The sequence below is a fragment of the Manis pentadactyla genome, chromosome 1 (assembly GCF_030020395.1).
Source record: "Manis pentadactyla isolate mManPen7 chromosome 1, mManPen7.hap1, whole genome shotgun sequence".
NCBI lineage: Eukaryota > Metazoa > Chordata > Mammalia > Pholidota > Manidae > Manis > Manis pentadactyla.
Genome location: NC_080019.1, coordinates 236,871,388 through 236,895,447, shown reverse-complemented (window position 1 = coordinate 236,895,447; position 24,060 = coordinate 236,871,388). Strand labels below are relative to the sequence as shown.

General features: G+C 50.7%; 1 protein-coding gene across 7 annotated transcripts in view; it reads right to left on the bottom strand.

Moving 5' to 3' along the window:
• Window positions 1–2,477: 2,477 nt before the first annotated feature.
• The window catches only part of SMARCC1 (SWI/SNF related, matrix associated, actin dependent regulator of chromatin subfamily c member 1), a 165,171-nt gene continuing 143,588 nt past the window's right edge, over window positions 2,478–24,060 (bottom strand). For 5 of the 7 annotated variants that reach the window (XM_036877707.2, XM_036877702.2, XM_036877705.2 and 2 more), the window contains 4 exons: window positions 21,337–21,471; window positions 12,766–12,979; window positions 6,645–6,821; window positions 2,478–4,698 (listed from right to left, as the gene is read on the bottom strand). In XM_036877707.2, coding sequence (XP_036733602.2) covers window positions 4,607–4,698; window positions 6,645–6,821; window positions 12,766–12,979; window positions 21,337–21,471 — 618 coding nt within the window. In that variant the 3' untranslated portion in view covers window positions 2,478–4,606. Of the gene's footprint in view, window positions 4,699–4,922; window positions 5,208–6,644; window positions 6,822–12,765; window positions 12,980–21,336; window positions 21,472–24,060 lie in introns of those variants that run through there. The other 2 variants (XM_036877703.2, XM_036877706.2) reach the window with 2 other exon arrangements.

Below are 24,060 nucleotides of genomic sequence, written 5' to 3'. Positions count from 1 at the left end.
TTTGGTGACGGATGCTGGGAAATGCACCTTCTTGCATGTTATCAGGAAGAAGGGGAGAGCCAAGGGGGTGTCCTGAGTCCCTTGTGCCGACCACCATCTCCTCACCATGGGGAGCTCTAGTCTGCTCCACAAGAGCTCTCACCCTAGAAAAAGTCTTCATGATCTGGAGACTGTGACCTTGTGTGGGCAGTGGATCTGCCACAAGATTGGAAAGGTCCCTGGATTTCATTACCCAGAGCCAAGTCAGCCGGGACAAAGCCACACTGCAGAAGCCAACAGTCGGCCTCAGATGTGGAGCAACTAGGTTAATGGCCTGAGTCCTTCTGCTTCCAGTGCTACTGAAGAATGGGCAGACCGGGACGAGGAATGCCAGTTTGGATGGCCATGGGAGATCGGCAAGACCCCGGGCCAAACCAGTCACAGCGTCAGCCTGTGCACAGGGCTTACCACCAAAGCACCACACAGCTTCCTAACCCCTCCTAGACTCGGTAGCCAGGACACCTTAGGTGGCAGACTGCTACAGAACCAGAGCAAGAGGATTTCGTCTTGGCTGTCCAGAGGTGGTGTCTGCTCTGTATTCAGGCATGGCTGTTCTGCTGAGGCCTGCAAATGCTGCACCCTAAAGGTAGGTGGTGCTAAGGCAGCTGCCAGTGGGTCACTTGGCTCCTCTCCATGGTTTGGGCGAGCCTGGAAGGCCTCTGCAGGCAGTAGAGGAAGGATGGCCGGCTAGGAGCAAGGAGGGGCCCAGATAAGGCTCCCCGCTACAGCCCCATGAGGGTCAGAAAAGGGTGGGGTGGTCCCAGAGCTGCTGACTCAAAACAGTTTCGGAACCTAAAAGGCTGATTCACCACACCCTTTGGGTGGGGCAGTCTGGTCTCAGTTGTTTCAGGGATGGGCTCAAAGGTGCTTCCTAACAAGAGTGGCAGCAGGCCTAAACATGAGCCACAGGGGAACAGAGTTCTTGGGAGGCGGGGGTTACAGAGACCCAACCCTAAGGGTCCTGGGCCTGAAGGTGGGCAATGCTAACTTCCTCTGACGAGGTACCTGGGCTCCCCATCCTGAAGGATGCTCGCCTCAGATGGGGAGAATGCATTAACAGGACCCAGGCCACCAGTGTCCGGGGAAGATGGCCCTCCACCGGGGGCACCTGGACAGCCACGCTCTGGGAACAGAGGAGGGTTTCATATTAAAGTCATGGGTAGAGGGAGAGGAGAAGTTTTCTCAGGACTGGCATGTGTCCACAGGAGAGGCTGATGATTCAGTTTCCTGAAACCTCAGGTCACCACAAACAGCACGATGGAAATCATGGAAGAACGTCCTTTTCATACTGCACATGACAACCCCCAGAAAACTCCTGATTACACTGCTGCTTTTTCGTCCCATGTGGCACTCTGAAACAATCCTATTTGTTGACTACTTATGTTCTGGCATCCCCCACCCCACAATGTCAGTGGCCTGGAGTCCAGAGGTCTTGCCTACCTCATCCCTAATTATGGCTTCATCTCATGCAAGGGCAAATGCTTGGCACGCAGTAGGCCCTCCAGTACTTACTGGAATAATGGAACTGTCAGAACCGCAGACATCCTGCTGTTGTGCCATACGACTTTCTCAACCAGTGGTGCTCAAAGGGTGTGGTCCCCTGACCAGATAGATACACCAGGACGCCCTGAATCTGTTAAAAACACACTTTAAGAACTCAACCCAGACCCACTGGATCAACTCGGAGGGTTGTATGCCAACAGTCCTGGGGGATGATCCTGACCTGCACTCTAGTTGGGAAATGCTGTTCTTAATGCATTCGGGGGAGCTGCTCTACAGGAAGGTTCTGAGGGACCCGTGGAAGCCTGGTCAGTCGTCATGTCCTCTTTTGCTACAAGAAGAATCCACACATTTATTAACCAGTCTGGTGAGTTTGGATCAGAGATTAACTCCTCTTCACCCCTGGGCACAGGAATCCTTGGGACCGGGAGCCCTGGCCGCTCCTGCACTTCACTGGAGGGAAAGGTCACAGTGCACAGAAGCCCAGCTCACTTGTGTGAGGGCAACTCCACCGCTGGGCAAGCAGACCCACTTCCTGTCCTGCACCGGGTCCTGCGCACCCCAAGGCAATGGCCCTCTGCACAGCGTTTGCACCTGGGAGCTCAATGCCTGTCCTTAGGTGTACTTCCTGAACCATCTCTCCTCAAGGCCCGCCTTTAGCTTGGGGCTGTCTAAACTGCATCCTGAAACACTCTCTCTAGCTCACCAAACATCGATCTTCTCGTGAGGTGCCTGGATGCCAGCCACCCTCTCTGGACAACTCCTTTCTTTGTGCTGGAAATAGATCAGAGGTAAGGCATGATCCACAGACACGTTGTGAAGGTGGCCAGTCCTCCAGGAAGCCCCGAGTAACTGCTGACCAGGACCAGGTGCAGCTGCACATTTAGGCCCTTCCCAGAACAGGTGAGCAGACTGGTGTACGAATGCAGAAATGGGACTAGAGAAAGATGTTCCATTTATTCACTGAAAAAGAGGGAGACCAGGCCTTCCTCATCAATTTCCTCCCATCTCCCCACACTCCCTCATTTTCCCAAAATAACATGAGAAACACGTTTGTACAAAAACCACACATTAGCCCCTCACAAAATTGGGTGGCTGTATTACAAAAACAAAACCAGATGTAAAACATGAAAAGAAAACGTTGCCACTTGTTCTGAAACGTAACGTGTTAAGAATTCAGGTATTCTGTAGAATCATTACCAGCATAGTAAAAATATTTCTACCTGGACCTTTTAAATTTTTAAGTGATCACTTTAAAGACCTGAGGTTATGAGGGACCACAGTAGGAACCAGAATTCCATGTCCTTCTAAGACCCCGGGGAGGAAGGTAAGTGTTCGGAACGAGTCTCTTTTTTGCCAAGGCTGATGGGAAATAGGAAAACCCTGGCCTCTACCAAAAGGCGCTGAGGTCTTTCTAGGAGGCAAATGCATTGGAACTAAACTGTAATGGGAACAGCTCATTTCTTCTCCAAGAGTACAGAGCAAACACACAAAGGACAAGGTCTCCTTGGTTTCAGGGTCCTGGAGGTGGCCAGGCCACTTGGTTACAAGTAACTCCTGAGGGTTTGAAAGGCAAATCTTAGTTATAGTTTTTATTTTTTTTGCTGATATTAAAGAAAAAAGTTCTAAGGTGTTTTACAACCCCCCCAATAAAGCTTTATAGAATATATAGAAAGATACCCAAAGGCTTCCCACTCTGCACCCTAAAAGAAACCGTCACTTGTGAGTGTGAAGTGCCAGGCTCCACAGGGACACCTTTCCCCACCCATGGGGGGAGGCAGGGCAAGGGCAGCAGCCAGGATCTCTCTGCCACTCATCAGCAGGGGCGCAAAGGAAGTGGCTCAAATTAAGGCATTTTTGTGGCTCTTCTTCTGGAATGCATTCTGGAATGCCCCCCCCCCGCCCCAGTCTGGGCACCCCAGCCCTTAACACGTGACGCTCTGATTGCCGAGTGCGTTCTGCCTGTGCATCTCCCTGACAACCCTGTGATGGCTGGAATGAGATCTCAGAAGCAGGGGGCAGCTTCCCTTCTCCCCTGGGAAGCCCCACTTCTCCAGTCCCATCTCAAACCAAGGTACCGCTTCACCAGACTCCACTCACCCTGGCTACTGCAAGAGGTAGTTTGGGGACCTGCACCCCCAGCCATTCTAACCAAGTTCCAAAACGAGCTAAGAAATGTTTAACACTATCTACCCTTTTTTTTTCTTTCATTTTAAATATTTTTTAAAGAGGAAGAAAAAAGAATACACACAAAGCAGTGAGCAGTGGGCTGGATTCATCGGTGGCCATTGCCCTAGACGCCTAACACGTCCTTGGCTAGTCTTGGGAACGAACCAAGGAGTCCCTCCCCAAATCCAAGACCTCAGAGAAACAAAACACCCACCTGCACAGAAAACCAGACCCAGGGGGCCCATGCTCTCCCCTGCCAGGTCCTAACGGGGTTCGTTCCGCCAGGCAGCAAGGAGGCCTGCAGTCCTCCCTAGGGTTGTTAAGAGCAACGGGGCACCTCTCTCCGTCTCTGTTAATTTCGGTGCACCCGTGTGTGGCAAGTCTCATGAAATGTCATCAGCACCACTCTCAGCTCCGATAAGAAGAAATAAGGTCACTTAGGCGGCCTATGGTGTGTCCCCTCTAGCTGTCCCTCTGCCCATCACCATTTCTTGGTTCCTATTAACTTAGAATGCTCTCCTTTAAAGCAGTAATGACTCCCACCCCCCAAAAATGAAAGATTATGGTATTTATCCCCAGAAGCGTAAGACAAAGGGGAAACTTCAAGACAGCAGAAACAGGGCACAGCAGGCTAATGCTGACAGGGCCTGTGGGCGGGCGGGGAGATGCAGTGCAGATTCTTAGGATGACCAGGGCACACTGTGCCTGCAGGCTTCCCTGTGAGTGTTTGCGGAGGACCTGACAGAGGCGCGGAGTATGGGGGGCGGTGACAGGGCTGGGAAATACGGGAGGCGTGCTGGGGCCATGAGAAGAAAGGTCCTGAGGAAACCCAAGGACGTCTTGCCATCCCCACTCCAGCTGGCGGTGCTGGGCACGGATGTTCCCTGCATCTCCCCGGCTAGGGCGCGGCTGAGGCTGCTGGGCCCGGAGCAGGAGGCGGAGGGACTCCATCTGCAGGGGGTGGAGGCTGCGGCGGCTGCGGCGGGGGATCTGAAAACACATCCAAGAGCAACTTGTCACTGCTGGAAACCCAAGGGGCTCGGGGACACACCCCTCAGAGAGACATGGCAACACGGGAAGCAGCCAGGCCAGCCGGCCTGCCTGAACCAGGTCGTGGTTCACGCGCCTCCCCATCCAGGTGGCTGGGGTGGGGACTGTCCCGCCCCTGACCGAGGCCCACCCCTTCCAAGAATCACTCCAGACCTTTTCAGAACTTAAGTTATATTTTGCTTTTATTGTGTTATGAGGTTCTCTCTGCTAATTTTATTTCTTCAGTTAAACGATAAGCTCCTTCCTGGGCAAGCTCAGTCTTCTTCTCTTTCAGCGCCTGGCCTAGCTGGGCACAGAACAGATTATCAGTGACTTCGTGCTGATTAACTCTCTCCACCAAGGCCAGAGAGCTTCACTCGAGGCAGCTGCTGACAAGCTGGACAGTCCTGGGAGGCCCCACAGCTCCTGAACTGCAGTCCTCGGATTTTTGGCCAAAACTAGGTCAGGTCCTGAAGGGAACAATTAGTATGAGTGTCTGGGGCTCTTGCCTATTTTGGCATTAGCTGCCATAGCGTACAAAGGAGCCCTAGTGATCATTTCATCCAGGTTTTTTTAAATCTCTCGATTTTGCCAGAAATGAAAACACATGAAACAGACTAATCACAGTGCAGCCTGCTTACTAGTCAGCTCACAACCCCCCACCCCGGGGTCCACCAAACCATGGAGGACCCTGGAGCCCACGGCCGGACCCCAGCCTCCTCTCTCATGGGAACGCTGAGGCTGCCGGAAATGTGAGCCCCGCTGGTGTGCAGAACGTCTGGAACCCTCCACTGTGACAGGTGCTCCCAAGGGCCCCTCAGGATGGATCCCTGCAGGCACAGGCCACAGGGTCAGCGGTTTGGGACAGTGGTAAAGACCCGATACCATCTCTGTGCCAGGGACCGCAAGCTGGCATGTCTGGGTGCCTGTAAGGGGGTAAGGCAAGCATTTTCCTGCCAAAGAAGAGAGAGCACTATTCTCTAACTTCTGACCATGACTCAGTCACTTTCTTCTGTTGTGGGGATGTTATACACCAGCTCGACCATGGTCTTTCTCCTGTGTACCCACTCTGTCCCAGCCCGAGGTCCAGATGGACAGGACACATGCCTGTCTGTGCAGCCTGCCTCTGGGCCCTGGAAGTCCACCAGGGCACTACAGTGCACTTCAGTTTCATGGAACTGTTGCTAAATTTTCTTCTACTTATTCTCCACTGGTGAATTTCTCGGTTCTGCCAGCTGAAGCTTGCGGAGGCCAGGCGTCCCTGAGAGCCCTAGCTCCACTGTGAACAGAGGCGAGCCCCTTGCACACACTAGGACTTCTAAATGAGCCCAGAGTCATTTCAGGATCACTCTCATGGGAGGTCTGGGAGTAATGGGCAGGCCAGAACCCTGAAGCCACACTCTGGGGGCCAGAGAAGACCTGGCTGTGCCTTCTCCACTGAGCCTGCTGTGACCGCCTTTCTGTGTCAGCATAGCCCCTGCACACTCCTCCTTTCGCCTCAGTAGAGTGGCTACAAGAAACCTAAACCTGTTAGGGTTGGTCCTGCCCTAAACCCATTTCTGTTCTTTTCTTTATACCCACCAGTTTTGAACCCTCTATCTATAAAACGTTCCTGTAGGGAAAACCAGGAACTCCGCATGCCTACCAAGACTCAGACCGGACAGGCTCAGCTGGCAGTGGGAGACCAGAGTCCTTCTGGCAGGCCCGCAGACGAATGCCATGGCACCAGAGCCTGTGTGTAGCCGCCCGCCAGGAGTACTGAAGAGCCCTGGCCACAAACCCAACTTCTGGGCCCCAGTACAGGCCGCACTGCCCATGGGACCCCAGAGCGGACAGTGCCAAGCCTCCCTCCCCCACCTGCAGCCCTCCCAGGGGCCTCCGAGAACACAGCCCCACCATGTACTTACACATGCCATTAGGTGCTGTGAGGGGTCCCCGGGGCCCCAGGATGTTTCCTGGCAGTGGCGGCATCCCAGGAGGTGTAGGGATGCTCCCAGTGGGGTGGATGTTGGCTGCAACAGTGGGAACCATGCGGGCTGGCAAGGGCTGCCCAGACATCATGGGCCCTGGGCCGGGCATCTGGCCTGTGGGGGAATTCAAAGTACTAAGGTGAGCGTGCCAGCAAGAAGAAGAGAACTCAAGACTCAGACTGCCGAGCCCAGGCAGAAGCCCGGCCCTCTGAAGGGCATGAAGTGCCAATGGCAATAATCTGTAATAAGCTCTGTATCTTCTAATTTTTAAATTAATTTTCAACTCTGGGGGAGGAGGATGGTGGGGCAGGTCTGTGGAATGAACGGCCACCCTAGGCCCCAGGACAGGCAGGTCTTCAAGTGTGAGGACAAAACAGGTACCCTGTAAGCAAGCAGCCATTCTGGTTAGTTGGGTAAACAGCAAGCTGGCAGGTATCTTCCCACGGGTACAAAATGCTGCGCACATGGAACAGAGAGGGGGACTCCAATAGCAACTCACCGCACAGGGGAAGGACCCCAGCTCAGCCAAGGCTGAAAGCCACACAGCCTTTGTGGGGAGGTATGTCTGAGGGGGTTATGGCCACCACCAAGAAATGAAGAACAGATTAAGAACGGATCCCCATTAAGCATGGATCCTGACTGGAGCCCCCAAGTCCTATTCACAAAGACTCTGCTGTGACCCTTGCTATGATGCCTGCCCCACCAAGAACTAGCCAGCCAGCCCCTTCTCCTCCTATTTTGAAATTCATGAACAAGACATAAGACAGTAAAATGCTTCTTGTGCACAGGTTCACACTGCTTAGAACCCTCAGCACCACCACTCAACTCTGCTATGTGGCTGCAGACAGTCCTATGTGATAAGGCAAACCAGTGTGGCTGTGTCTAGTAAATGTTGCTTATGGGCGCTGGAACGTGAATTTCACAACATTTCACATGACATAAACCTCCATCTTCTGAGTTCCCCCAACCACTTAAGCTGTAAAAACTATTATTAGCCCATGGTCCATACAAAAACAGGAGACAGACAGATTTGGCCCCAGGTTGTAAAGTGCCAGGCCTGCACTAGATAGGACGGTTCTTAAGCTCAGTGGTTGGCTGTTTGGCTTGGTTTTAAAGAGCTCAAAGGAGAACAGGGCATAAACCAAGGCTGAAGCTCCAACATAAGGGCAACTTAATATTCTTTACAGACTAAGAAAACAGAATCTATGCAGCTTTTTCTTTTAAAGAATCTAGTAACTTTAACTATGTGAGGTCAAGGTGTGAAACTGAATATAGGTTTCTAGACACAGTTCTGAGACAGCTGGAATCAAGAATGCTTGAGGTGCAGTCCTGGAAATGTGGGGAGAAGGGCCTCTTGGTAAGACACACAGAGCAGCTATGGATGCCCAGGAAATCTGTCAGAAGGTCCTCAGAAAGACTCAAGAGTCTCAGGCCTCACACCATCTCCTTACAGTGTCTGTTCCCCAGACCAGGACCCAGGGGGAGGAGTCTGCACTACAAGGGTATCAATAAGGACAACCCCATGGATGTACATGAGTCAGGTGTACAAGCGGCCCGCTGTTTCGGGGGGACATTTTTAAAAGCGTCACACACAACATTATGCCCCTAGGCAAACAGGACAGCAGCCTCGGGCCAACCTCTGTGATCTGTAATGCAATCACTTGATGCAGGATGGACAGCTCCCCACAACACACACACCTTAGCTACCTTCTGAAATGGTACCTGCGCCAAGCTGGCACTAGGGCAAAGCCAGCCAGTGTGCGAGGACCTGCCAGTCCAAGGAGGGCTACAGGCAGTAGCACAGGGCCCTCAGCATCGAAGGGTGGCGCACACACATGGGTGACAGGCACACTGAGGGAAGGCAATGCAAAGGGTGAGCCCAAGAAACTGCCACCCTCCAGTGGATCAAGACAAGCTTGTGAACACCTACAAGCGAGGCACAGGAGCAGGGGCGGCCTCGGCACACCACCCTATGCACAGGGCCTCGCTGAGTCAGCCACGCAAGATCGCAATGTGAATGCTGCCCCTGTGTCCGAGTCACTTCCATGTGACATTTTCATGCTGGCCAACCCCTGAAGAAGCTGCATTTCATGGAGAAGCAACAGGCTCCGTGAGGTGGAAGACATGCTTGGGTCACAGCCCAGCTGTGCAGCTTTATCTGACTGACATGCTTCAAGCACGGAGGCTGCGTGAGTCATGCACTCAGCAGGGCGGGGGACGTTAACAGTGAGGCTACAGGGGACTCAGCGGAAGGTCGTGGAGAACGGAGGGCACGGGACCCATGCGTGTGATGGAAAGCTTTAAGGGACCAGGAGTCAGAGCCCAGCACAGAGAAAAGGAACTTTGGCAGAGAAGCAGGATGTGTGCGGGCGGCATGCAGGGGTGGTAACGGGAGGAGCCTGGGAGCTAGAGAGGGCACAGAGAGAGAGAGCCCGTGGGGCCTGGGCGGGGGCAGTGAGGGGCAGGTGGAGGAAGGCTCTGCGCTCTGGGAAAGCCTCGCACAGGCAGCCTGGAGCAGAACACCCTGGGGCAGAGACAAGGCGCACAACCCAGGCCTTCCTTTTCTAAGAATCGGCACCATCCTCCGCAAGGCTGTCGAGGAGGCACTGCTGGCCTGAAGGAGCCTCTCCCAGACCATTTGGAGGCCCTGTTGTTCCACCCCCACCCCCCACCGGGCCACAGGAAGAGCAGGGATCTGCTTCACACTCCCCCCCCCAGCTGGTGACCCTCTGCTGGTCATGCAGGGGTGTGATGGGAAGGCAGGTGGCCCACACCTCCACAAGTCTACCTGGAGGGAAAAGCCTGTGTCTGTCAGTGGGTACAGGTTGCATACCAGCCCAGCGCAAACAGGCCTTGAGCAGGCTGGGAAGTCCTTTTGCCGGCCCTTCTCAGGTCTCTCCCCTGAAACTGACAGAGGTGGTGACACCTCCTTTATGAGGAGCCAGGAGAGCTCTGCAAGTGGGGGGCAGAGCTGGGCAGGGGCGTGCTGCCCGAGGCAGGACACGTGGCAGCTCAGCCTCAGCCCTCTCGCCTTCAGCAGTATGGTGGGCAGGGAGTCCACGCTTCCACCTGCCGAGAGGTGTGGGCTGCCCGACCGCTGGCTGAGCAGCAGGCATGCCTGTGTGCAGCCTCCTCAGGGAACGCGCGGGTGCTCAGGCCAGAAGCAGTGTGGCGCTGTGCACAGCCCAACCGTGAGCAGAGGGGCCTTCAGGGCTCTGAGCCCATGTCCTGAGGCTGCAGAGAAGTAAGCTGACAGCTGCCCACCTCTGCTGACCTGCCTTCTCTCTGCCCAGGGAAACTGGTCATAAGCTCCAGGGCCTTACTATGGCGCTGGCTCCTCCAGCATGCGAATGAGGCAGAGCAAGCAGACTCTCAGAAGAGTAAGACTTCTTCATGGTCACAGAACTGTTAAGCGGGTCAGACCCAAACCTCCTGACTCCAAATCCAGTTCTCCTACCACACTGTGTGCAGATGAAATCACTCATGTGAAAGCACTTAATATACGTAAGAAAAAAACCCCAAGGTGTATACTTCAATCCTAGGCACATGTTTCTTCTTTATCAAACAAAATGAAGGGTGTGTGTGTGCCTTCCCTAACAAAAAAAATCAGGTATTCCTTTCCTACTAGAGAGGGTGAAAGGAGTGGAAGAGAGACAGACAGACAGGAAGGGAGACAAGGCTTCAAAGTGGCGCCATCAAAGCATGAACCGGTGGGGTGTGACCTACATACAAACTTATCTTTTTTTTAAAAACAGGTTATCTGAAGATTGAAAAATGGAAAGGTTTGCTAAAATTAGGTTTAGCCTACTGGAAAAACCCCTTATTTAAGGATTTTATTTCTATTTTTTGGGATGGGAATGGGTGGCAGGTGGGAAAAGATTCTGACAGGAGGAAAGGAAACCTGTGAAATTTCCAGTCTTGAGCACGTTCATTGCTCGGTTTGCAACGTCCACAGCATATCCTCTGGCTGAGTGCCGCACAGAACAGTAACACAATCAGGCCAAGTGTGGGTAGCCCAGACTCCCCTCAGCGGCTACCCAGCTTCGGGGGCACCTGCCACAGTGCCCTCGTCTCGGGGGGACTGGGCCCTCGCTCTTCTCTTGGTGAGGGTAGCCTGCCTCTCCGGGGAGCTGCGTGACAGGAAGTTATCACAGGACGTAAGCAGGACCCAAGGCCCCTCATATAATAAAGACTTTACTGACTGATGGGCCCTTCTTCTGCCTTTTCAGTGTGCGCTGTGAGCCCAGGGTGCACTGAGAAGTGAGATTAACTGTAATCTTTCCCTGACACTATTTCCCATGGGCAGGGCCATGTAAGTGGGTCTAACTCGTGGGCTTGAAGGCCAGGTACCTAATGACTTGGCTGAAATTTCCTGTAACAACCAGTATTTTACTATGATGCAAAATGTTCTAATCATATCATCAAAATGTCATGTCTGCCATGTCTGACTTCTCGAGTCAGATCAATTTCTATTCTGATTTTTTTAGGTACTTCTAAAAAGTCTTACACTATTATAGTAAGATGTACTTTTACCTCTGCTTTTCACACACAAAGGCAATCAATCCCCCTGCTGCCAACAAAGGCAGATCATTCCAGATCCACAAGGCATGAACTTGAGACTGCCCAGGGAAGGCAGAGTCCACACTGTCTTATGTACTAGATTTTTACCATTTGCTTTTGACTCAGCTCACCAATAGGTGATCTTCCTTTAGACGTGTGCCAATGCCCCGGAGTCCTGGCACCTCACCTCCCAGGAGACCCCAAGAAGAGAGGTGCCCTCCTTGCTCGGTCAGCAGCACCACCAGGACACGTCCAAGAGCAGCAGCCACCAACAAGGCCCTCTCCTTCCTGGACCTCATGGCCCAGGGTGTGACAAGAGGTGGCTGCTATTGTGGGCATTCATCTCGTGCCACCTGGGTGGCAGTCTTCCAGGAAGAACGAGTAAGGCTTTGGGGGAATCACCTCGTGAAATCACACTGTAGCACAGCTTACATGAGAAGTGAAACGCAATGCTGTACATTTCATAAAAATGAGCAAAAGCGAAGGCTAGTATAAAGACGGACATGGCCACCTCATTTCCACATGCCCACCACACATACCAGAAGCATACCATACCCTCTGTGTTTCATAAACATGGATAATCCTTTGTTCTCTTGTTTGGTAGGAACAAGTCACCTTGGACACTATTTCAGAGATAGGAACAACTATAAAAAGCTGGAGTTTCCAGGCAGTTAGGAGCAGGAACACACAGAGCCTAGGAAAAGAGCGGCCCGTAGACAGTACTCTGTCCGAAATACACAAGTGTGAATGAACTGAGTGCAGAGGCACAAACTAAACAACGCACAGCTGTCAGTTCACAGGAGCCACTCTGGTGCCCAGCCCATACACGTGACAGCCTGGCAGATTCATGACACCGAGCTGGTATTCTAATGGGCTCTGGCATTACCTGCTGCCCAGTTCTATGGAGAAAAGGTTACATGTGATCTATACAATCATATTAGCTCTAAAAATCTGAGAGCTGGACAAATTAAGCTCCCAGTGACGAATTTATCTGACCTTCTTTCTCACTTCTCTTCCAACCTTGCTGCCTCTCCCTAGGCAGGTTTCCCCCTTCCTTCATACACCACAGATTTCAGCCAAATACCAAAAGCTAGATAACTGACCTGGTGACGATCCTCAGCTTCTAATTGAAATGCTATAGCACGTTAACTTTTCTAGAACTTAGGCAATAGCAGTTATTGAAACTGGGTCCTCAAAGTTCACTGTACTATTCTTTTTGTGGGTTTACCCTTGAAAACGTCTGCAAGGTAAAAAATAAAAATAAAAACAAACAATCCAAGGATGACTTTTTCAGGTGCTCTGAGATGTATGGGCCACTGGGAGGCATCCTGCCCAGAGGACCTGGGGAGTGCGGCAGGCATGTGTGCCGGTGGCTGCAGAACCAGCTCCCACTCGCCTCTGGTTTCCTGGACAAGGCGCCTTCTGAACGGTCTAGTCAGAAACCGCCAATGGTGCAGCTGGTCCCCAGCCTCACCTGTGAGCAGAGCCATCCCCTTACCTGGCTGGGGGGGGTGAGGCGGCGGCATCTGGTGGTGCAGCAGAGGGTAGGGGGGTGGCATCACACCGGGCGGCCCCGAGTGCTGATGCACCTGCTGAGGGGTCTGCCCGTGCTGCTGCTCCATCTGCTGTCGGGCCCGCAGCTCAGCGTATTTCAGCTGCTCCATGTGGAAGTTCTGACGTTCTGTGAGTAACTGCTGTCTCTGCTGCTCTAACTGTAGGAAAGAGGACAAGAAATGACACCATGAGCAGCTGCCACACACGGATCACGCTCAGGACACGTCCACCGGGCTGCCCAAACACCCAAGGGCGGCGCTGTTCCATGAGTGCACATTTCCCCAAGGCACTGAGGTCAAAGCTTTCTCTGCATTAATCATAGGGCTGGCCTTCCCTGGCTGGTGGCCCTTTGTGCAATCTGGCTACTGTTCTCTGGGCCCATGCAGGACACATGTTCTCCTCTCTGTGTGGCAGTTTCCATGACTGCCTCAGGCTCCCAGTTAAACAAGCCTCTCCTGTCCCTTTAACAGTCACCTGGCCTCCCCTGTGCACTCTCCTCTTGGATGTGATCTTGGGTCACTATCTGGAATGTGATGCCACGGGCAGGTTAAATGCTGTGGGTCAGTGCATGTGGCCTCAGCTGAAAAGATACACACTTTTCTTTGTGGACAGTGGCAGTGCCACTGTAAATTTTAGCTCTCAAGTACCCAAAATCACATGGGATGACACATTCACACTGTATTTTAGATGGCAAAATAGAAATCTGCATGAATCTTGGTTTGAAGGATATAAGCATTTCGATATTCAAGATAGTTTTTCTGGACCCAAATTAAAACAGAGAGGAGTTAAGTTATTTTATGTGCCAGGAAATTCAGGAACCATATGCCTCACAATAGTTCAAAGAATAGAACCCATCGCAAATGCTATCAAAATCAACTGAATTCAGGGCTGAAAAATCAACTTCAACATGAAGGAAAATATAAATCCAGATTTCTGGAAGCAAGAGCATGAAGTCCCAAAGCAGGGCCCATCGATCTGTTTCTCTTCAATAATGTTTTATTCAGCCACTGTCAACAGAAAAATCTGAACAACTAGGAGGCATTTTCCAGACCTGTGCTGCCCACAGACACAATAGGCCACTGAGCACTAGAAATGTGGCTCCTGAGCACTAGAAATGTGGCTCATTTACACAGAGACTGTTGTGAACTACACATGCAATTTGGAGACTTTTATGAAAGAAAATAATTTTTCATATTGATTACATGCTGAAGTAGTATTCTGTATATGTTGGATTAAATTAAAATTATTGCAATTTCATCTACTTTTAAAATGTGGCTACTAGAAAATTTTAAACTACACATACGGCTCAGACTTTATTTCTGTTAAATAGCACTATTCCAAGACATTTACTAGGTTAAGGAAATAGAGCGTTTTGGCTTCCAGAAGCAACCAGCTCTAAGGTAAATACTGCTACATCCTCTCAGTAGCAAAAGCAGACGGGCTATGTGGGCTCTTAGCAGAGAGCTGCTCGGGCGGAGGTCCCCACTGGTTGTCAGAGGCAGCAGCTAGGGCACGTCTGTGGCTGGCTGGCAGGCAGGAAGGAAGACAGGCCCTGGGCCCAGGGTGGGGTAGGGAGGAGGAGGTGCGTGGGCGTCAGCTGGCCGGCTCGCGGCCTTCCCAGGGAGGGGAGACTTGGTGCATGCTGCCACGGTCCCAACAGATGGGCAGAGGCTCTGCAAGCTCTAGGGAGGGTGACCAAGGAGGCAGAGCCCGCCTGCCCCATCTGCCTGATGAGCAGAGAGCTATAGAAGTAAACAGCAGAAGAACCCTCAATGAACTAATGTGCAGAGGAGGCAGACAGATGAGAGGAACCCAAAGTTTCTGAGTGGGGCTCCCAGGTTTGGCTTTCCTCTAACCATTCACTCCAGGGATTTTAGGGCTTTGCTGAGGTCAGACTTAAGAGGCTGCCAGCAAAGGGCCTCCTACCTGTGCTCTTGTTGAACTACCACTGGCTGGGACCACTTGCATGGAGCTGTGCAGTCATGTAGGAACTACAAAATTCAGGGCAAGACGTGCTTTATAAAGCAGCTCACCGTCACTCTTTCCCTAAGGAAATTTGAGTCTCTGCCTTACCAGTCTCACTGGCTTTTACCAAACCAGCCTTTCTTTGGGAGCTGAGCTCAGTATCAAAGAAGTAACTTTGGAAACAAAAATTTCCCAATTTTCCTTGCCTACAAGTGAACTAATTTCACTTACACTATTTTGTCCTGAGCTTCATTTGTCATTTCATAATACAAGAGATAATTACAACAGTCACTAGCATAATTAAAAGAGCCGAGTGTAGGTTCCACTCTGATGTGGGGGTGAAAGGTCCCCTGAGGAAGGCCACTTCTCCCTGGGCACACGCAGCAGAGCTGATGGTCACATCCTGGCCCTCTCAGGCGAAAGACCCTTCACTGTCACTAACTCCAACAGGGCTGCACTCGCCTCTGTGGCCATCAGAAGGGATGTGGACTGGGAGCTTCCGAGGAGAGTCTGACAGGACTGAGCACATTTTAAATGCACCCAACCAATGGCCAAGTGACCCTACCCCTGGAATTCTGTCCTAGGAAACTATGTATGTGTGTATCAGGACATTCAAGTACTCTTTCTGATGTACAGTTATGTCAGAGATAAACTACAAAAAACATGGTGACAATGTTTATAACATAATCCCACTTGTATTTTAAAAACTTTTGTGTCCATGTATAACCTGTCATACACACACTGAAAATGTTCTTGAAGACCAGACTATTAACAGTGATTTGTTCCTATGAATGAAATTGAGGGTAGGAGAGAGTTTCTAACTTATTTATTACTTTATTATTGAATACTTTTTCATCACACATTATCTTTGTAATGAAAAAAACAACATACTAAAAACTGCCCAAGTTAAATGCCACAGATACCTTAATTTTCTTCTCTTTTTCCATTTCCTAGGACTATGGATAAAGTTACAATAGCTAAACCAAACAGTGTAAATTAGTCACACAAATAAGGTGTTAATTAATCTGTTCACGTTCTTCTATGGCTCCAATTTGGCTCTAGGGAGCCCAGTTTCAGACAAAGCTGCTTGTAGCCCTGCTCCAGAGACACAGCCTTCCACATTCAAACGCTGCCTCCCCCCCCGCACGCCTGCACTGTGTGAGTATAAAGCAGCCGAGTCCAGGCGGAACCTGAACACAGCAGAGCACTTTTCTAACCAAGATGCCCAACGTGGACAGCTGCACGGACCACGGAAGTTCACACAGCCCTCTCCCAGCTCATCTGCATAGCGGGGCAGATCAAAGAGGGGGCCACAAAGTCCATCTGTTCAGCCCAGGGCGAGGTGTCAGCTGAGGCCTGGAGCTCCAGAACTTAAGTCAATCATCACACCTTCCCAGGAAACGTTTGGGGTCAGAAACCAGACATCCACTTAGGAAAACCAAGTCCAAAACAGACACACCCATTCCTCCTCACCCCCGCGGGACAGAAGAACATAACTGCATTCGCTGCTCCCACGTGTGCTTCTGAGGGCAGAACCCCCAGGGCGGGGGTGCTGGGACCACCACTCTGTTCCTGGGGCCATGTGCTGGCTTCACAAGGCCATGTCTTTGATTCAGACTGATGCTGCTACTGGACGCAGCTGTCCAAATCTTCAACAAAGCTACAGTCACAGAATGGTGCATGTCTAGCACCAGACTCACTTATGCGACAGGCAGCAGGGATGAATTACTACAGTACATGGGAAATGAGGTGGTTCTCTTAGGGAGGCATGAAATCCACTCTCTGGCTTTCTTTCTACCTTGTCAATGTACAGCAGACTTTTCTAAATCCACACCCTATGTGTGAGGACACTCTATTAGCAGCAGACCTCTGAATCTATCCAGAACCTGACTTCTTCACGTCCACGGCCACTACCACCTCACACAGATCACTGTACCACCCTGGCCGTCTCCCCTGGTGTGGCCTTCCTAAGTCGTTCTCCACAGCACAGCACACAGACTGGACCCCGCTGAACCACAAGGGAGTGTGCCAGGCCTCTGCCATTGTTCCACATTTTAATCAGAGTAAAATGAAAGGCCTCTGTATGGCTGACAGGGACAAGTGTGATGAGGCCCTCAGACCTCCTGACTTCAACCTTCCTCCCATTCCCCTCATCGATGCAGCCCACCCACTCCTCAGGTCCCAAAAGTCCTGCTCAGGCCGCAGAGCCTTTGCGCTGCTCCTGTGCTTAGCAATGTGTTTCTCCACACAGCCAACTCGGATGACTACCTAAGCCTGAAATCCCTCCCAGTACAAGGGCACATGCAGATCCACACAGTGCACAGGTTTGCTCCTAACGTCCCTCCTGGATGATTCAGGCTCCACCCAGGCATAGAGTCTTGTCGGGGGTTCTGTTCCCTATGCACCCTACAGCACCTGTCATACCCAGAGCAATACAGGTGCTCTTCAGCTGGCTGCTGAATGAACAGACTTATTTAATCTGTCGTCTGCACCCCAAAGCTGTCAGTTCTGGGCAGGCTGACTCTTCGGTCTGCTCAGCAACTGTGGCCTTCTCTTCACATTTCCAGATCTGGGCCTTTTCAAAGCTCAGGTTGGTCCCTCCTCCACCGGGAAGCTTTCCTGATAATCTCGGCCAACCGTGGCCTCCACAGACCCATGGCTGCTCAGTGCACGGCCTCTTCATGTGTCACTGTCTCACCCCCCTCTAACCTCTTTTAGGACGGGGTCTGGGTCCCTCCCAGCCTTGAACTGCTTACAAAGTCTCTTTTTCCTTAGGCCACAGTTTCCATACATATATGACTGAACTTCAGAGGTTCAGATGGCTTTTAGTCCAGCTACAAATTCCATCAGCTCACAAACCCATGCTCCCTGGCCTCATAGTACTTTTAAAAAATCCAAAAATCGAAACATGAATGCTTCAGGCAGGGCCTCAGCAGCCCAGCTCTCTTGATGCGGCTCCCAACAGGCACATCTGGAACCTGCCCTTCTGGACTGGGGTGATGGGGGGGCTTCCTGACGGGCACTGAACACCGCTCAGCTGGGCGGACTCTGAGCAGAGAGAACCCAGGGCCAGCTCAGCATGCTCACCTGGGATGGAGCCAGTACTTTTTATCAGGTCGTGTCCCTGACAGACCACACATTCCATCCTGCCTCCCTCCAATTAGGACTCATGGCAGGGCTGTCTCAACAGCTGCTGTGAGCTCTAGTTACAGCTGTAGTCATTTCTGTAAAAGACTTAAAATTTTACATCCTTATTCTTAATTACTAAATACTTATGGCTCAAGAGAACACCCGATCTTTTTTTTTTGGTATCATTAATCTACAATTACATGAGCAACATTACGTTCACTAGACTCCCCCCATCATCAAGTCCCCCACACATATCCCATTACAGTCACTGTCCATCAGCGTAGTAAGATGCTGTAGAATCAGTACTTGAAGAGAATACCTGATTTTAAGTTATCACAGTTACAGGAAAAAAGCCTTCATATCTGAATCTTAAGGTCTAAGAAAAGATTTTTTAATCTACTGCTATGTAAACAAAGCCAAAACATCCAATTCCAAAAGAGCATGTCCTGACCTACTGGGAGAGGCGGGCAGGCGCCCCATGGGGAGCTGCAGCCAGATGGGAGGAGAGGGCTCTGCTCCTCGCTGACTGGACAGGTCTGCACAGCCTCAACTTTCTAGAGTCACAATACAGAGCTGACAAAACCTTGTTTATCTTAAGAGTCCCTAGGTTAAAATAAGGATGGCTCCTTTCTTGATAAAGTGCTAGATAAAAACACAGCGCTGAGCACGCCCAGGTCTGAGATGTGGCTCTATCCCTCGTGAACTGTGAGCTGAGGTAGGCGAGGGGCCCTGTCTGAGCCTCAGCGGGTTCGTCTTAAGAAGAGTTGTGAAGAAACGGGCTTACATTCCCACCCAGCATCACGGCTGCGTTCCTGTCCAAGAAGGCGCAAAGCAATCAGTATTTTCTTGCTAATGGCTTCACTACACGGTTTTTGAAAGATTAAATGAATAAAATCCGTATGATGTGGCTTAGCATGGTGACTGGTCTAATGTGTTCACAAAGCCAAGAGAGGCTCGTAAACATCAAGAATTACACCTCCAGATGCAGACTGACAGCCTGTGTAGAGAGGTACAGGCAAATTCACTGCCCACTTCCTAGGTGTCCGGGTTCTGTGCCAGGCACGTGCCCCACTGCTCTCAGGTACGTGCCCAATGATCCTGGGATGAAATCGTCGGTGGGAAAAGAGCCCGGATTTGCCTAAGGGAGGACAGGATGCTCATACAGGGTGGAAGAAAACATCACGTCTAACTACAGAAAAGGAATGGGAGGCACTCTGAAGTCCGGGGGACTGTTCAGTGGTTGAGAGTCCAACAACCGTCTTCCTGATGCCCCCTTGCCAAGCCCCGTCTTTCTCCACAGCCGACTGGGACCGGGGTGACACCCAGTGCAGGGCTATGACCCCAAGGCTACTTCACACTTCTGCTTTTTTTCAGCCACTCTGAGAAGGTATTTTGTTAGCAGCCCTGCAGAAAAGCTCACGTGACAAGGAACTGAGGCCCTGTGCCGACAGCCCACGAACCAGCTTCGCGGCACAGGGTCCAGCCCAAGGCAAGCCTCCTGAGCACCAGCGCCCAGCACACCAGCTAAGCTGCCCTCAGCCTCCTGACCCCCAGGGCCATGGGACATACTGTTTTCTGCTTTCAGTCACTCAGATTCAGGATAAATTTTACAAAGCAGTAAGTAACCGATACGGGTATGGTGACATGCCATGGTTGGCACTGGGCTGTCCTGAATGATTTTCCTGCCTCAAAGGCTGACTGGGAAAAGGCAGGGCTTCGAGCAGAGCAGCCTCATGTGATGCAGAGAATCTTTATGTCTTCCCAACACTTTCAGTTGTGCTGTTTTATACACAACTACCCAGTAAAAATGTTCTGTTCTCTGGTTAGAATTTAACATGAAAAAGTAAATTCAAGTAAGAAAGACATGGTGGAGTTTTATAATTTGAGGTAAAAAGTTATCAAGAATCCACAGCACAAGGGGAGTTCTGCAGGGCCAGAAGAGGTGGAGCCACTGCACCCTGCTCCTGGTGCCTGGGAGTGGGTGCAGATGCAGAGTGGGGGGGCTCCACCAGAAGCTTCAAAGGGCAGGATCTGCAGGTTCACCCTCTGAAGGGAACGCAACATAGAGCCGAGAAGAGAGCCCCAGACAATCCAGACGTTGCTCCACAAGCACCCTGTCTAGGCCATGCACCCTTCCTGGCCAACCATGTGGTATAGGACCCACCCCATCACCACCTGAATTCTGCATGTGCTAATAATCCATTCTCTTATAGCCCCTATTATCCAAGTCCCCTAAAAGACTAGAAAACAACAAAAGAGCAGCTATTAGGGTGAGATACCCACACACACTCACTCCTCAAGGGCAGCTCACCTCTGGGGAGTTTTCTCCAACGGCCTCACCTCTCCGCACCTTCCAGGTGTTCTCCCCTGTCTCCAAAGCAGCGAACACCACACACTGCCATTTGTTTTCACAACTGTCTCACCCCTAAACTAAACTAAGTTCCCCAAAGGTAGACTTTCCTGCCCACCCTTCCACCTTCCAACAATGATCTGGTGTACACAGTCAACAGACCGTAAACAAGAGCCTATGATGCGCCAAGTCGTGTGCTTACAAAGACACCCCATCAATCCTGCCCTCATATGGGAAGTGGACAGGTGATTAGCAAATGGCAATACAGCAAGTGCTGTTAGGCAGCCAATGGGGAGGGCATGTCACCCAAGGGTGCAGGACTGAGGGACGCAGAGGGAGGCAGTGGCGAAAGGGGCCTCGTGGGTAGAAGGGCAGGATGCACCGAGGGGGCACAGAGAACAAGGCCATGAGGGAAGCCTGCATGTGGTATGGCGTGACCACCACACAGCCGAACCAGGAGCTGAGCAGCCAGTGAATCCTAAGGCAGGAGAGGGCCGGGTAACTGGGGTGGGCTGGCATGTAGCAAGCACAGGACAGTGCCTGGAGCACCTTCTCGTCCACACAGAGAAAAGGCTGCTTAGTAGCTCAGCACGGCCCAGCCCCCATCTTCCACCGTAAGAGGGGGCAAGAAAAGCAGGAGGCCAAGGTCGGATCTGAGGAAGGCCTGGTTAAAAGGGATCACGGATAAGAGGCTCCTAACTCCTGAACAGATTAACCTCTACCTTCTGATATTTATCTTGAAGACAAAAGGTATTCAAAATCCTTGAATCAGGTGTGGATCTATATGGATTCTACTTTACTGGTGACAAATAGGTAAGTCTGTCCGTCAAAGATTCAACTTTTATAGAAGGGAGAATTTGATTCTATCATGTACCTTGAAAGCTGAGAGGTCTAAGAAGCTGAAGTTTAGATAATTAGTTTCAGCAGTGAACAGAGTCCCTTTTATTTACCATCACTGGCTGATAATCCTTTTGAAAAGGCAAAGCAAACAAACAAAAAAAAGGACAGAAGACAGCTAGAGACCAGCAGAGCTGGCTGCCATATCAAAAAGCTACCCTGAGCCACACTTACAGCCTCTTTCTCTCTGTCCATGATGGTCTCCAGCTCCTCAAAATGTCGAAGTTTGATCTCCAGTTTCTTCATCTGAGTCTCAACCAGGAGAGCTACCAGAGACTTGATCTTTCTCTCTTCCACAGCAGCCAGGTGCTAAGTGCAAAAGATCATTGGAATTATTTAGGTAAACATTTGCTTAAGAGTAAGGGAAGTTGCAGTGAAGGTTATGTAAATAAGCATGGTGCCCCCCTCACCCATTAATTAAAAGAAATTCCTCCCATCTAAAGAGCCCATCTAGGAGGGGAGGATCTACCTGTTAGAACCTAAAGTACCTGGTTCAGGCAGTAACCCCATCTATAAACACAACATATGTGGAAATTGAATATGCAAAAGTAGAAAAAATTTATGTGCTGTGTGTTTGTGTGAGAATAAAAAAGTTTCATTCCAAGAAATTTAAAAACAGTACGTAATCCCTAATTAGATCTCACCTAATAGAACATACTCAGCATCCCAATTCTACTCTTTTATACACGTTCAATCTCTTTTCCTTCATGACTAAATGGAGTCTCAGGCTCAACTCAGAAGTCTGTAAGGTTCAAGGTTAATGAGTTGACTGTAGGTCCCCAGGGGCTGGGACCATCTGTGTCTGTCTCAGGCATCAAGTATGCCTAGCACTGTCGCAGTGTCTGACATCTAACAGGCACTCAGACACAGGTTTAAGGAATAAACTGAGTATGGCACTTTCCAGTTTACAAAATGTTTTATACTTAAATATTTATTATTTATATTAAATGTATAAATCATATTAATTTAATTGAATCTTATAATAATCATGTTAAAAAAGCAGATCAGAAAGGACTTCTGATTCCAACAAAAATCTACGGGTTCAGAAAAATTACCTTAGTTATGAGAGGCTGTGGTTAACGGTGAATGGCAGAGCTAGAGTGAAAATGTTGTCCTAAAGCCAAAGGCCGGTTTACTCATCTCACGATGCCTATGCAGAACACTGCTTTAGCAGACAGTTTCCTGGGGAAATCTGAGAAGGGAGCTGTGGTAAAGCCAGCCAAAACCCACTGGCCTTTTTTCCATGGAGAGGTGAGGTCTCCAAGTGCCCTGGACCTGGTAGGGCCCTTGCCACCTGTCCTCGCCAGCTCCCTGCATGGAACATTTGTTCTGGGACTCCAGGCTGCCCTGCGAGAAGTACGATCCCCCAACCACAGACTTCAGGGAGACCCCGAACACGTGCAGGAGTGGGACCCGTCGCCCCCACCAAGGACAAGTACTTGAAGGACCTGCCACAGACCCGCTAGATGAGCCTGCCTGCAAGGTGAATGCCACTGAATGACTCAGCTGACTGCACACAAAGGAGAACTAGTTGGTGCTCAAATTTCACAAAATCATGAGCCATAATTAAATGTTTTTTTTTAAACCACTAAGTCTTGCTTTTGAAAAAGAATTTGGTATCTGGAAATGAGGTTCTGTTTTAACAAAAACCCAAAATGTAAGTTTGGCTTTGGGATCATGCCATGGGTACAAGCTGAAAGGACCCCAATAAAATTGTTAGTGACATCTTAAAATACAGAGAGGGAAATGCTACCTAAAGTTGGGGAGAAGTAGATCTTTATTATATGATAGCACAAAGTTTGGAAACATTGTCACCTCTAGGGATGTGAAACCTCTAGAGAGGGCTGAGGGTCAGGCGAGGTGGCCTCTGGGACGGGAAATGCAAACCCTCTTTCTGTGTTTTACTGTAAGCAGCGAGGAGACCACAGGGGGAACCTATCAGTTTCTGGGTAGCTATTACCCAAGTTAGATGCCTCCATCCAGACAATTTAGAGGAAAAAGAGCAAGTTTAGAAATAAAACTCTTCTCTGTAGTATTCCCAGTGAGGGTCTGAAACAAGGAAACGGCTCCAGGACAAGGACAGAGCCCACAAGAAGAGCACAGAGCGTCACTCAGGGGTCGGCTCCAGGCGTGGCTGAGAACCTCCACCAGGCAGGAGACCGCAAAGTGTCTTTAAGAGCACATCTACAACATTCTTCCCTGCATGTTCTTGGATCTGTACATTAAAGTTTTCCATCAAATTTGGAGAGTTTTCAATCAGTCACAATTTTCTTTTTTCCTGCCTCTCACTCTCTCCTTTCCTTCTGGGACTTTGACTGCAGGCCAAGAAAGCCACTCATCAGCAAAATGGAGCTGATTTTTTAATGGAAAAAGACGACGGCTTGGGAGTCAGAATCAAAAGTCCAGAGGGCTGCGCCAACAGGTGTAGACAGTAATTCGCAGGATCAGAAGCCCAGACACGTGTGCTTGACTGCTGAGAACCATGAGCTCTGTGCCCCACTGCCATGCTCCCTGGCTGTAGGCACATTCATGCCCACGCGTCACCATGCTGTCGGCCCACACAGTCCTCAAATAGGCAAGAGCGACATGCAAGGGAGGAGTGCCACGGCCCCCAAGTGTCCTGAGGAACTTCGCCCTCTGCCTGCATCTGACTTAGATACGGCTGTGGGTCTCCTCCAGCCTTAGCCTGGTACACTAAATGAAGCAACCACAGGTTTATCTTTCAAGCAAGCAGGAGAAATGCATGCCATCTGGGATCAGAGGGCTGACCGATGGACGGGTCAAGGTGGTCAGCCTCCGTGCAGGTGTGTGGTCTGTGATCCCTCTTCACCTTGAATTCGGACAGAGCCCGAGAACAGCATAGCTGGACAGAGTGAATGCAGCGTCAGGCTGGGGGCC